The following is a 12,889-nucleotide window of genomic DNA, read 5'->3' as shown; positions in this document are numbered from 1 at the left end:
GTCAGAAGAACCAACCTCTCCCATTACCATTCCATACAACCCATTAACTTCTGAACCCATCATTCATGACCAACCAGAGCCTACCCAAACAGAACCTGGACCCAGAACCTCTGATCACTCTGTCCCAAGAGCATCAGAACGTCTGGCTCCCAGAACTACTGATACAGACTCTTCCACAGCCTATACACCTGTATCCTTCCCAACCAATGTTGCTGACTCTTCTCCCTCCAATAACTCTGAATCCATTAGAAAATTCATGGAGGTCAGAAAAGAAAAGGTGTCTACCTTAGAAGAGTATTATCTCACTTGTCCAAGCCCTAGGAGATATCCTGGCCCTAGACCTGAACGTCTAGTTGACCCAGATGAACCTATCTTGGCCAATCCTTTACAAGAGGCAGACCCTTTGGCTCAACAAGCTCACCCTGCCCCTGACCAACAAGAGCCTATTCAACCAGAACCTGAACCAGAACAATCTGTGTCTAACCAATCCTCGGTTAGATCCCCTCATCCTCTGGTTGAAACTTCAGAACCTCACCTTGGAACCTCTGAACCCAATGCTCAAATGTTTAACATTGGCTCTCCACAAGGTGCCTCTAAAGCTCACAGCAGCAATCACCCAGCCTTTCCTGAAACCAACCTCTCCATAATTCCTTATACTCCCCTCCGACCCACATCTCTCTCTGAGTGCATCAATATTTTCTATCATGAAGCCTCCTTGAGGCTACGCAATGTGCACGGTCAGACTGACCTCAGTGAGAATGCTGAACGTGTGGCTGATGAGTGGAACACTCTGGGCACTTGGCTAGTGGCTCAAGTTCCAATTATGATGCAGCTCCTGCATGCAGAGGGAAGTCAGAGGATTGAGGCTGCCAAGCAAAGGTTTGCTCGAAGGGTGGCTCTTCATGAACAAGAACAGAGAAATAAGCTTCTTGAAGCTATTGAAGAAGCCAAGAGAAAGAAAGCTCAAGCAGAAGAAGCTGCACGTCAAGCAGCAGCTCAAGCTGAACAAGCCAGACTAGAGGCAGAACGACTTGAAGCTGAGGCTGAAGCCCTTAGATGCCAAGCACTTGCACCAGTAGTGTTTACTCCTGCTGCTTCTGCTTCCATTCCAGATCCTCAAGCTGCTCAGAATGTTCCTTCCGGTTCTACTCAGTCAAGCTCATCCAGACTCGACATCATGGAGCAGCGTCTTGACATTCATGAATCCATGCTAATTGAAATGAAGCACATGATGATGGAACTTCTGCGTCGAACTGATAAACCTTAGTTTTTAGGATCTCTTCGTTTTTCTTTTTCTTTAACGTTGATTTATTTTTGTTAAACTCTGTTTCTTTTTATTTATTTATTCTACTTTGTTCGTTTGTGTTGTGTCACATATGTTTGCAACAATCTTTTTATTCATAATATCTTTATGTTTACATCATACATTCTTTCCCTAAAGTCTAGAATGGAGGATCTCTCCTCATTCTTCTGCACTCCTGGCGCTGCTCTGACCTATCCTTCTCCAGACGCTCCAGTACATGCTGGATGTTGTTGAGCCTGTTCTTTAGCTCATCCCTCTCCAGAATCTCTTCTGCAGTCTTGAGCTTCTCTTCCAAACTCTCTTTTTCTTCCAGCAGCTTGAGTTCAAGCCGGCTGAGTTCTTGCACCTCCTCAACGAAGGCAAGAAATTCCCTCAGGTCTCTCTCCAACTCTGGACGCAGGTCCTCCTCCAGCAGTGTCCGTGTTAGCTCCGAGATGGTCGTTGTACCCTCTGGATGCCTGATGTTCAGGAACAAGTCCTCCTCGAAGGCCTTCTTCCTCAGCTCTTCTAGTGCTACGATGTATGATGCCATTTTTTTTTCTTACTGAAAACTGTTCGAGGTGTGAAGCTTACCTTTCTCTCTAACGCTTTTTATAGGCTTAACTTTCTCTCTGAAAGTTAATGCTCCTACAGTTTCTCGAGGTTAAGTTCTTGGTAACTGACCCTTCTCTTTACTCCCTTGACCGGTAGTAAACGTTCTTCTCTTGCATTAACTCTTCTATTTATTTCGCCTAACTCTGATTCTTGCATAGTTTTCATTTTCTTTAAACTTAGACCTTCTCTAAGGGGGAGTACCTTGTACTTCAAGCTAAGTTTTTCACACCCCAAGCTTTTTGCTTATGACAAAAAGGGGGAGTAAACCCAGTTTTTGATGTGTAAGATGTGTTAGTGTGATTTATTTTTCTTTTGGAGAATTTAAGAGTTCCACCTTCATGACCATAGATGTGTCACTGGGCAAATACAAGGAATACATTTCACTTCTTCTGAAGTGATTCTAGTTGACTCTGATACCCAAGACTCTGATACCTTGTCCATGACTCTGATTACTTATGCGCTCTGATTACTCGACTTTCATCTATGTCATAACTTTTTCACTCTGAACTCTTATATCATTTAGCTCAGAATCTAGACTTTACTAACGTTTTCATCAAGTATTAGATTCAGGGGGAGCTAAGCTCAGAATCAAGTAGTGACTTGAATTCAGAATGAGCAAGATAAACTATTCACATCAGGATAAGTCTTATTCTATATCTCTAAACTCTGAGTGAATTCAGTTTAATGTTTAAGAATTGTTCATCAAAAATCTTAGTTTTGTCATCATCAAAAAGGGAGAGATTGTAAGATCAAGTTTTGATCTAGTAGTACAACTCTATGTTTTGATGATTACAAGTTAACCTTTTGATATGAACAATTGTGGTACTCTAACGTGTTTTTCTGAGTGTGCTATTTACAGGCTCTGACCTCAACTCAATTTCACACAAATCAGAAGCACTGTGTATAAAGAGCAACCCAAGCAACGCTTTCGCATTCACCATGTTCAGTATGAACAGTGGAAAAGCTTCAGAAGTTCTGAAGTTATACAAACTCTGATGTGGACTCAGTCACTAGAAGCTCTGAAGATCCAGAAAGTCTGATAACCAAGAAACACTGAAGGCTCAGACATTCTGATGGTGTAGAAGACTCTGAAGATCCAGAAGCTGAATAGTGGAAACTCTGATGTCCAGAAGCAAGATACTCTGAAGACCATGTTCTTCCCTCTGAGTTCAGAATCAGAAGAAACAATGGTCAGAGGATCTGGGCTTTCCCTCTGACTCTGATCAACCGGCTTCACAAGTTCCTATATGAAGCATCCCCTGATCAGAAGTCTCCTAGGTTTAAAGGTCAAGTCGCTATCCAAGTACAAAAGCAACTGTACCTTCCTGACGACCTACCTAACAGTCTCAGACACAGCAGAAGCTGGATTTTTCAGAACTGCCCTCCAACGGTAGCATTTCCCATGCAACGCTCAACCCTAATCCTTGGAGTATATAAAGAGGCTGAAGACTGAAAGAAGCGGCTAGAAGCATTCACATACGCGCAAGACAAACTTAAATACTTCTAAGCTTTCTTTCATCTGAAATTCATTGAGTTTACTATTAGCTTTTTAGAAGCAAATCTCTTGTAAACAATTCTTTGATAAACAGTTTGTTTAGTTCCTTTAGGAGATCAAGGTTGATCGGATCTTAGAGAAGACTAAGAGAGTGAATCTTAGTGTGAGCTAAGTCAGTGTAATTGTTAGTCACTTGTAGGTTTCAAGTGCAGTTGTAACTCTTACCTGATTAGTGGATTGCCTTCATTCTAAGAAGGAAGAAATCACCTTAACGGGTGGACTGGAGTAGCTTGAGTGATTTATCAAGTGAACCAGGATAAAATCCTTGTGTGCTTTTCTATCTCTTTTCTTTAGCACTTAAGTTCTCGAAAGATTTGTCAAAATCTTTAAGGTGGAAGTTTTATACTGAAAACGTTATTCAAACCCCCCCTTTCTACCGTTTTTCATACCTTCAACTCCTTCATTTCTAGGGTCAAACAATCCATGCAGAGTGTAGGCGTAACCTTCATGAACGTTTTGCCAACAGAAACACGGAAGGTTTGGTATACCGTTTTGAATATTTCTGGGTATGACATAATTTCCGAGGTCTTAGTGCATCTAAGCATATCTACAAGATACACTTGCAAAGTAGAACAAGGATGGTTCCATATAATATAGATGTGTTTCCTGTGCGTGATATGATATTTGACAACGTGCATGAAATTCTAAATCATGACTTTGACGAGCGGTTCTTAGTTGGTATGTAAATATTTATCTTCATTTAAATAACTTCAAATACATCAACACTTCCATGTATTTACATTACCATTAAAACAAATGTTATGGGCAAAGTAACGCACGTCAGAAATTACAACAGATTTGAGCGGAATGGAGCCCATACCCAGAGCAGAGACATTGAACTTGAATCTCAAGGGTAAATTTGCTTTTATCAATAAAAAATTAGTATTATTAATTTCTATAAATTCCTACAGAAGAAAGTTAACAACTTTTATTTAATTTTTTTCCAGCAAAAAAATTAAATGTTTTTTATACGGCCAATTTGTCGACGAATTGGATGCACTTCTAAATTCAAAAGACAACAAACATGTTGTGATTATCATATTGTTGAGAGTTGTAACAATTCATCAAGGTACATTTAATTATTTTGAGCAACAAACAAACATAAACTTCTATATAATAAATCAATATGTTCAAACTTAAACTTACAATCGATCGCTAATTTTTTTTTTCCAGGGGAATATAAACTAACTGCTGGGTTAAACTGCACTAAAATAATGTTCAATCCTGACATTCCACGAGCAGTGTCCTTCAGAGAAAGGTATGTATGTACTGTGGATTTCATATTACTTTGAACAAATTTAGATGATAAATAACAACATAATTTTTGTTTCTTCGAAGATTATTTGAGTGTGACGGAGTTCATACTCAAGTAATGAACGTTATGATTGAAAGATTAAACGTTACAGAAAAAGATGAGTTCCTGGCGCTTTTCCCAAGCACAAGTATTAAAAATTTGGTTACTTGCATATCAGTATGTTCTCATCACTTTTAATTTAATTTATTAGACTTTTTTTTATTAAAAAAAAAAATACATTGATTTTCATTTAACGTTTTAATTAAATAAAAAAATTACTTATTATATTATTAACTTAGTATTAATGAATACATTATTAAATTAGTAAATAAACATATAATGTTAGGATTACACTAAACAAAAATGCATTTTAAATAAAAAATTCATGGGGTTAGAGATTTTTAAACACTAACTACAAACTTAAATACTTATTAAACTAATTTAATAATCACCTATTATGGGAAATTAACAACACATGAATAATGAGATAAAATATCAATTAATTAGACCATAAACTCTTATACTCTTTCATTGAATTTAATTGCTTTAAATTCATAACGTTATAATAAGAAAAAAAAGATTTTGATACACGTTTTATATTCATAATTGTTATTTATATCTACATCATGATTTCTGATTTCTGATATTTCCGATTCAAATGTAAAATCTCTGACTGAGGTATTGGTCATCACTATTGTAAAATAGGTTTGGTTTAGAAATTGGTCATCACTATTATAAAATAGGTTTCTTTTGCAGACAATCACTAAAAGTGGTAAACGAAACACACCTCCAGCTATAGTTGAAGACTCCAACACACCTATTAAACGTCGTTCAGACGATGGTTCCATAATAGAAGTTGTTGGAAGTAAAGATGCAGAAATGTTAAAAAAGATCAAGGTTTCAAAGATTTAGTTGCATTTCCTTAAGATTGTTTGCAAATAAATAACGTTTGTTCTAAACTTTCGCTTTTATGTCTTTACCCACGTTGACAATTTGTTATTTTTTTTGGTAAATTGACCTCGGTGGTCACTTTCAAACATTTTGACTTTTTTTTTCGTATATTGACCATGTTACTAAAATATTCAATAAATCATTTTATGTTTGCAAATCTTCGTGCATACGTCAATTTAAATGTGCTTTCGACCCTTAAACACATTACTTTGCAAAAAAAAATAACCTACACCACAAATGTGCAAAAAACGAAAAATAAACCAAATACCTATATAGAATAAATAAAAAAAGATATTAATTCATTAACAAAAATTAAAAAAAATAAATCCAAAATTAAATTCCCCGTGCAAGGCACGGGTTAAAAACTAGTATTGAAAAAATTTGACGTTGCAAACAACTGATCAAAGACATTGCAGACGGATTATGATCCCCATTGGAGTCAAAATAGTTCTTTGGAAAATGGACTGACATGGGTGACTTATTTATTTATTTTTTGGACAACTGACATGGGTGATTAATGTAGAGTTTTTTTTTTTTTGACGGCCGACTTAATGTAGAGTTAAACTAGGATGAGTCGTACCAAAAAAAAAACTAGGATGAGTCTATGTTTTTTTGGAAAAACCAAATATATATAAATAAAGAAGGCACCAGCCCAAAGTACAAGGGAAAGATAAAAAACAGAAAATAAAACAGACAGGAAAAACAACAACAAACAAACAGACCAGAAAGGCCAATTCAAAACAGAAAAGAAACGGGAAAACACTACGAAAACAACAGGACCAGGGTGCCAACTGCAGCACTGCCTCAGACCCGGTAGCAACCAGCCTGTTACCATTAGGCAAGGTTAAGTTCTCCCTTATTTACATGAACTTAAGTTACAATACTTGGCCCCTATGTTTAAAGAGGCGACCTATTGTTGTAGGTCTCTAAGAGACATGTGCCCTTAAGAGGAGAGGTTAGGACGCTCCTAACCCGTCGCTAAATACCCGTCGCTAAACAAGATCTTAGAGTGTGGCATTAGAAATTTCTAGTTACAGAAATAGATCATTTCTAAACCGGAATCTTATGATACAACCACTACTAGCTAGTTCATAAAACCAAACTTCAAACATTATTTTGATTTTCGAATTACATCCAGGAGGAGGAAGCCTGATTCATATTTCAGAATTTACAACACATAGGGGAAGGGTCATTCTGACAGAAAGGAACCAAAACCAAATGTTTTAATTCCAAAACATGACAACAGAAGAAATTCCTACCCCGGACCCTCTTCTAAAACAAAATCATAATTTGTAAGGCCTCATTCTCCTAATCTCCATCCTGACCCCAACCAAAGACATCTACTATTTAATCAGAGCAGCATATATGTCTACTACAAGAAATTTGGTAGTTTCATAACATGCAACACTCTGAAACCACCAAGGATGCTTCTGTCCCTCAGTCAGATTTATAACTCTGCGTCTTGTACGATCCTCCATTCTGGTCCGCGCCATTTGTCAAATCTTCCTTTAACTACATAAATTCACAAAGCAGCAATGACGGAGAAAAAAAAGTCAATCATTAAATTAAATTCCGAAACAAACATGAGTGTCATTTTGTTTTGGAAAACAAAATGTTCTTAACCACAATATGGAATCACATTTCTCAAATGACAAAGCTTAATAAATTTACCTTCCGAAGTATTTTCTTCTGATACCTGTAACCCTGTGACAATAACAAAGTAGAATCTTAGCAACCCAATTTGACATGTGGAAATAAAACCACGCAGATATTTATTTAGAGAAAAATAATTTCAGAATCAGATATGTAACCTTGTCAGTTCCATAGATGTAATCACAGTATGTGAAAACTGAAGCAAAATTGCTTTGGCTTTGTCCTCCAACATAATGATGGTAATCATGATAGTCAGCGCCGCCATAAAATGGAATATATTTTGTGGGATTCCAGGGGAAGTCATACCTGACGCATGATAAGGTAGTAAATAAAATATAAATGCCAGGTACCAAAACTGCAATGCATAAACTAGAGAAGAATGAAGACTGAATTTCCCATAAAGGAGGGGGTTGGATATATGCTGATGTATATCAATGGCGAAGAAAGAGTCAACCCAGATAAATTTCTACGAGCAATATCAGCATTTATTTAGAAATTTAAAGCACTGCAGGGATATTCCATCCCAGCAAAACTAAGAATATTCCTGATATAATTGGGAGTATCTACACATAAAACCTTTATAGCTTACATATTGGGTCCAGAGTCCAGAGCAATTAACCGTTGAAGTGATTTATGTACCCAAAAAAACTGTAGAAGTGATTTATAGAAATCAATTTAACTCTCAGTTTTGCATTTAACCAGTAGGTCCTGTAGTGTACACGCCAATATTGTTGACACAGAAAACACCAGAAAGATATATTTCTCAGTACAATTAAGAACATTATATGTACTAGATCCAAGCCTTGCAAAATGACTTGTCCTAAACAAACTCCAATTTGACTTCTACATTATTTATTTCTTATTTAACATTATATGTATTAGAGCAAAAAACTAAGAGTCGGCATTCCTGGTCCAAATGGCAATTGTTTCATAATAATATCTTGATGGTCAAGGTTCAAATGCTGACAAGAAAAAGAGAACAGAACAAAAGAGCAAACTAGGAATGTTTTGTCCTATACGAATTTCAATATGGCATCCAGCAGACTAGCACCACACTTGATCACAATATTCCCCAATAGTACCTTCAAGAAAAGTAAACACTAGCAAGTTTCTTCTTCAGCACCAAGCTTTCAGCCATATAACGTTTGTTAAATGATAACTACCACCACACGGGTCTCATGCTGATATTGGAAACTTAAAAATGAATCACAATGTTTACCATTATGTTTGGAAAACCGTTAGTGTCCATTTTCGCGCTTTCTAACAAATAAAAAACAACGGAAAACATGGATAACAATATCAAAATATGAAAGAAAGCTCCCTCCTTCCGTTTTTGTTCAATTCCTTTTCCTTTTATCTCAAATGCCAAAACTAAACACTTATTATCATAATAATTGTAACTATGCTGTATTCAACCGGTGAAGTTCTTTAGGGACTTCCAGCTAGCATAAATGAAGGTAATGACAAAGCAGAAGCAAGAGTGAACAAACAGTTAAAGACAAAAACCATTCTGAAACCTCCATTTCATCCCTTCAGCTAGAAGATTTCCAGCACTCACCAATCACTCTACTAGCACCAAATCATACCATCTTAAAACACCGAAAAACAAACAATCCGCGAAGGATTTTCATCATCTTACTAAGAAACGTAAATCACAATAAAGGTATGAAGGAGTGAAAAGGCGTGAAACAGTAAAGAGAAAAAGCAACCCACTACTAGATTCGATATCGTTGAAATGAAAAGCACATTTTTTAAAGGTTGTTGAAGAAAATCAACAAAAGGGACAGAAAGGGTTTACCCGCTGTGAGTGTCAATAGCCTCAATCTGGCGCAACGCAATCCACAGCCAGAACGTGATAATGTGACCAGGAACCATAGCAGGACCAAGAAACGACGGAATCCCAAGGATTAAGATCTCAGCCCAGTGAGCATACGGCGCCGCGTACCCAATCGGAGCCTGGTACTCATGGTGAACGCGATGAATCTTCTCGTAACCCCACTTGTTGTGAAGAAACCTGTGGATCCAGTAATTGGTGTAATCCTCCACCACGAAATACACCAGCAATTGACACAGGATCTCCCACCCTGATGGCAATGGCAACCCCGTTCTGATCCCAATTATCTGAAAATCAAATCAAAACCAAAACAAACAAAAATTGCTGAATCACACAGGGTAATGGAAATGCAACGGTGACAAGAACGGTGTGAAGGTGTGAGAATGGAAGAACCTGGATGGAAGGATAGGAGACGAGTTGGAGGGGACCGACGACGAGGAAGAACATGCGCATGACGGACTTGTAGCAGACGAACATGTCACGGAGGGAGAGGCGAACCTTGGGTTGGATCTTGTAATCGTCGAAGGGGGAGAGGCGTTTGATCTCGAGGAAGACGAAGGGGAGAGGGACGAGGGAGAAGATGAGGAAGAGGAAGAGAATGTTGTGGCAGTAGAGGAAGTAATCGGACTTCGTAGCGGAGTAGTTGAACCATAGGGTTTCCGCGGCGGTGAGGTTGCGGCCGAGAGCCGCCGTGGCTTCGTGAATTGAGTGGTAGGGAAGCATCCTCGCCGGAACCCTAGATAACAGTGCCGGCGGCGGCGGTGATGGCGGCGGTGTGAGGTGGTTAAGTGTAGATAATAATGAAAGAAAGGGAAAGAGAGAATGAGGGTCAGAGATTTGATTTGGAAATTGGAGATGCTGTGCTGGATGTTTGTCTTGTGTTAGAACTTACAACGTGTAAATATTTGCGGGAATTTTTTAAATGACAAACGCCTCTTATTTATAGACACAACTTCAGTTTTTCTGTCCTGTTCTTTCACGTCTTTCTGTCATCATAGACATATAGTAGCACCGTTTTGAGAGGTGACTCTTCCTTCTTTACATGATGGCTAAAAATCACTTTTTGCCCCTGATATTTTATGTTTGTGTAAATTCTGTTCTTACTCTATTTTTATCGATGTTTTTACCTTTTATGTTTTCAAACAGTGCACTGTGTACCCCTCCGTCAGTTAGACGTTAAAAAAACTAACGGACTGAGCTGATTTGACTTTTTTTAAATATTTTTTGGACCTGTCACGTGTAAATTACAAGTGAAATTGGAAAAAGGAGGCATTAGAGATTCAAACTCAAGACCTGTAAGTTGCAAAACATGCATTTAACCAGTTCAGTTACATTCATAATTGATATATACATCAAACAAATTTAATTTATATCATTTCGTTGATCATCATCAACTTCATATACTCCTATTCATCTCTCCAATCCACTCAGGAACCTCTTATGAGAAAGTCTGACTGACGGAGGGGGTAGACGATGCACTGTTTGAAAACATGAAAGGTAGAAACGATGACAAAAATATAGTAGGGGCATAATTTGCACAAACTTGAAACATCAGGGGTCAAAAATGCTTTTTAACCTTATATGATTGGTTATGGAGAAAGATAATGTCTTTTTCACTAAGAACATAATATTATTACAAAAACAAAACAAATTTGAGAATATTGGCTTAAATGTTTTGTTTTCATCCCAAGTTTTATTTTCTTGTTTATAGTGGAACTTCATTGAATCAAATTCAGAGGAAGGTGGATTATTGATTAATGTTTTGTTTGGATATGTGGAAATGAGTGAAAAGATTATAAGAGTTAATGATACTTCCTCCGTTCCTATATATAAGTTTATTTTACCTAATTCTCTTAGATTAAGTAAAGTAGTTACAAGCAATGTAAATGGAAAATAAGGTAATTTTTGAGTTGTTTAGATTGTGAGAAAAAAGAAAAGAGAATAAAAGGAAAAGTAATAGTGATTTTTTCATATTTAATATTTTACTCTTTGATAGAATATTTGTATTATACTTGCTATTCTATATTTTAAATTTTAAATAATTATATATGCTCAGTTTAAGGATGATAACAAATTAACATATTCTACTTCCATCAGCAAATTATGTCTGAATTTAACCGCGTATGGTCCACCCGCCCGAAGTTAAATTCCACACTAAATATCCATCCCCTCTAATAAACAAAGATACTTGGAGAATTTTACTACCCTCTTTTGGACAGAATGATGTAGTGATCACATTTATTTTCCAAGTCTTAGCTTCTTGGTCAACAAGCTTGTGACACTAAAGAATGTGCACCAATAAGTCTCGAATGCACTTTGTGATCCAAGGTGTTTGGAACATACCCACTTGCCATTTCAAATGTGATCTATGTCCTCATAACCAATCCTCCAAATACAACCCCTCTCAACAACCCACCTTGACTGAAGTAGGCTTCTTCAAGTGTAGCTTTAAGCCGAAATCCCTTCTTGCATGTTGGACAGATGAATCGTAGTATTAACACGCCTCGGAGACCTTGGAAACCAATGTACCATCATTATTTAACATCCTCCGCCATTGTTTTGCAAGGACTTGAAAATCCAAAGCCCCAAATCCGGTGGAGTTTGGTTTGACCAACTTTTCTCATCTCGTCCAATGAATTTTCCTGGACGTAATATCCTCTCCCAAGAAAAAAAAAACTTGTCTTGTGCTCAATTTGAGAGAAAACATAGGTTGGTAACAAGAAACCACCCAGGCACCCATAATATAAGAAAAGATAGCCTAAAGCACATATATGATTAAAATCTTGACCACCTTTCGATAATGTTTTCTCTTTCAATCCCTTCAAGTTCTTTCAAACATAACATTTGACAAAGCTAAAGATTTATGATTTAGATTTATTAATAATGGTAGGCAATTCAAATATGTATCGAAGTTTTTTACTCCAAACAATTGTCTAAAATATAATTTAATTTATTAAATATAAAGTATAGATAAATGTTTGATGAAATCCTCCAATCTTATTTTTTTAAATTTAATTTAACTATAAATTGTTAAAATGACTACGCCTTTTATGTAGACTTTACATAGTATTTAGTTGAGTGGAGGGGACGGGAAGGGTTTATTTTTAAATTTATCGTATTGATTTAAATTTTAAAGAAGAATTGAGGGGGAAGCAAAACCCGTCATAACTCTATTTGTCTCCTGTCCAAAAGTGGGAGAATATTTTATTAAATAAAAACCCTCGTGAATTTTACAATCTTTTAAAAATAAGATTGGCTAGAGTAATTTTGTTTTAAAATCTCCCCTACCCCTCGTGAACAAAATCATGTCATATAGAAATTTAGGCATTTTAAGCAATACTTTAACTTTTTCTCGATAAATAAAAGTTTGGGTGGATTCAACAGTGGTCACAATCACGGGTTAAGACATATTTTCAAGGCCACATTTAATTTTACTTATAAAAGTAATTACAAATCACTCATAAATATAACTCTTACATTAACATTAACAGTGAGATTGAACACACAACCTTCAAAATATACTTTAACTAATCTCAACAAACAATTATCCTATAGAAAACAATATGCACCCACAGATTGCAAGTCCATCCGTCCTACAATTCTACCCCCTAATAAACAAACACCAATGAGAATGAATATTTCCCTATTTATTTTGTTTTTTTATATCAATTTTGTTTTTCACTTTTGCTTCTCCTGTTATTTTTC

The 12,889-nt window shown here is 36.6% G+C and overlaps 1 protein-coding gene across 1 annotated transcript; it reads right to left on the bottom strand.

The window, feature by feature from the left end:
- Positions 1-6,785: 6,785 nt before the first annotated feature.
- Positions 6,786-10,105, bottom strand: LOC130711895 (methylsterol monooxygenase 1-1-like). The gene is made up of 5 exons (XM_057561668.1): positions 9,578-10,105; positions 9,149-9,471; positions 7,509-7,656; positions 7,369-7,401; positions 6,786-7,209 (listed from the first exon to the last, which is right to left on the bottom strand). The coding sequence occupies exons 1-5, from the start codon at positions 9,905-9,907 to the stop codon at positions 7,135-7,137; spliced, it is 909 nt and encodes a 302-aa protein (XP_057417651.1). The 5' UTR covers positions 9,908-10,105; the 3' UTR covers positions 6,786-7,134.
- Between the last annotated feature and the right edge of the window lie 2,784 nt (positions 10,106-12,889).

Source organism: Lotus japonicus, chromosome 4 (assembly GCF_012489685.1).
Source record: "Lotus japonicus ecotype B-129 chromosome 4, LjGifu_v1.2".
NCBI classification, from domain to species: Eukaryota; Viridiplantae; Streptophyta; class Magnoliopsida; order Fabales; family Fabaceae; genus Lotus; species Lotus japonicus.
The sequence above is the reverse complement of the archived record's forward strand: the minus strand, read 5'-3'. Positions and strand labels throughout refer to the sequence as shown.

Bases quoted from the DNA above. Each gene is read 5' to 3' on its own strand.
- LOC130711895 (XM_057561668.1), bottom strand. From the start codon at position 9,907: ATGCTTCCCTACCACTCAATTCACGAAGCCACGGCGGCTCTCGGCCGC. The intron at 9,472-9,577 runs GTTCTTCCATTC...TTTGATTTTCAG, and splicing joins TCTCCTATCCTTCCATCCAG to ATAATTGGGATCAGAACGGG. The intron at 7,402-7,508 runs GTTACATATCTG...TTATTGTCACAG, and splicing joins ACATCTATGGAACTGACAAG to GGTTACAGGTATCAGAAGAA.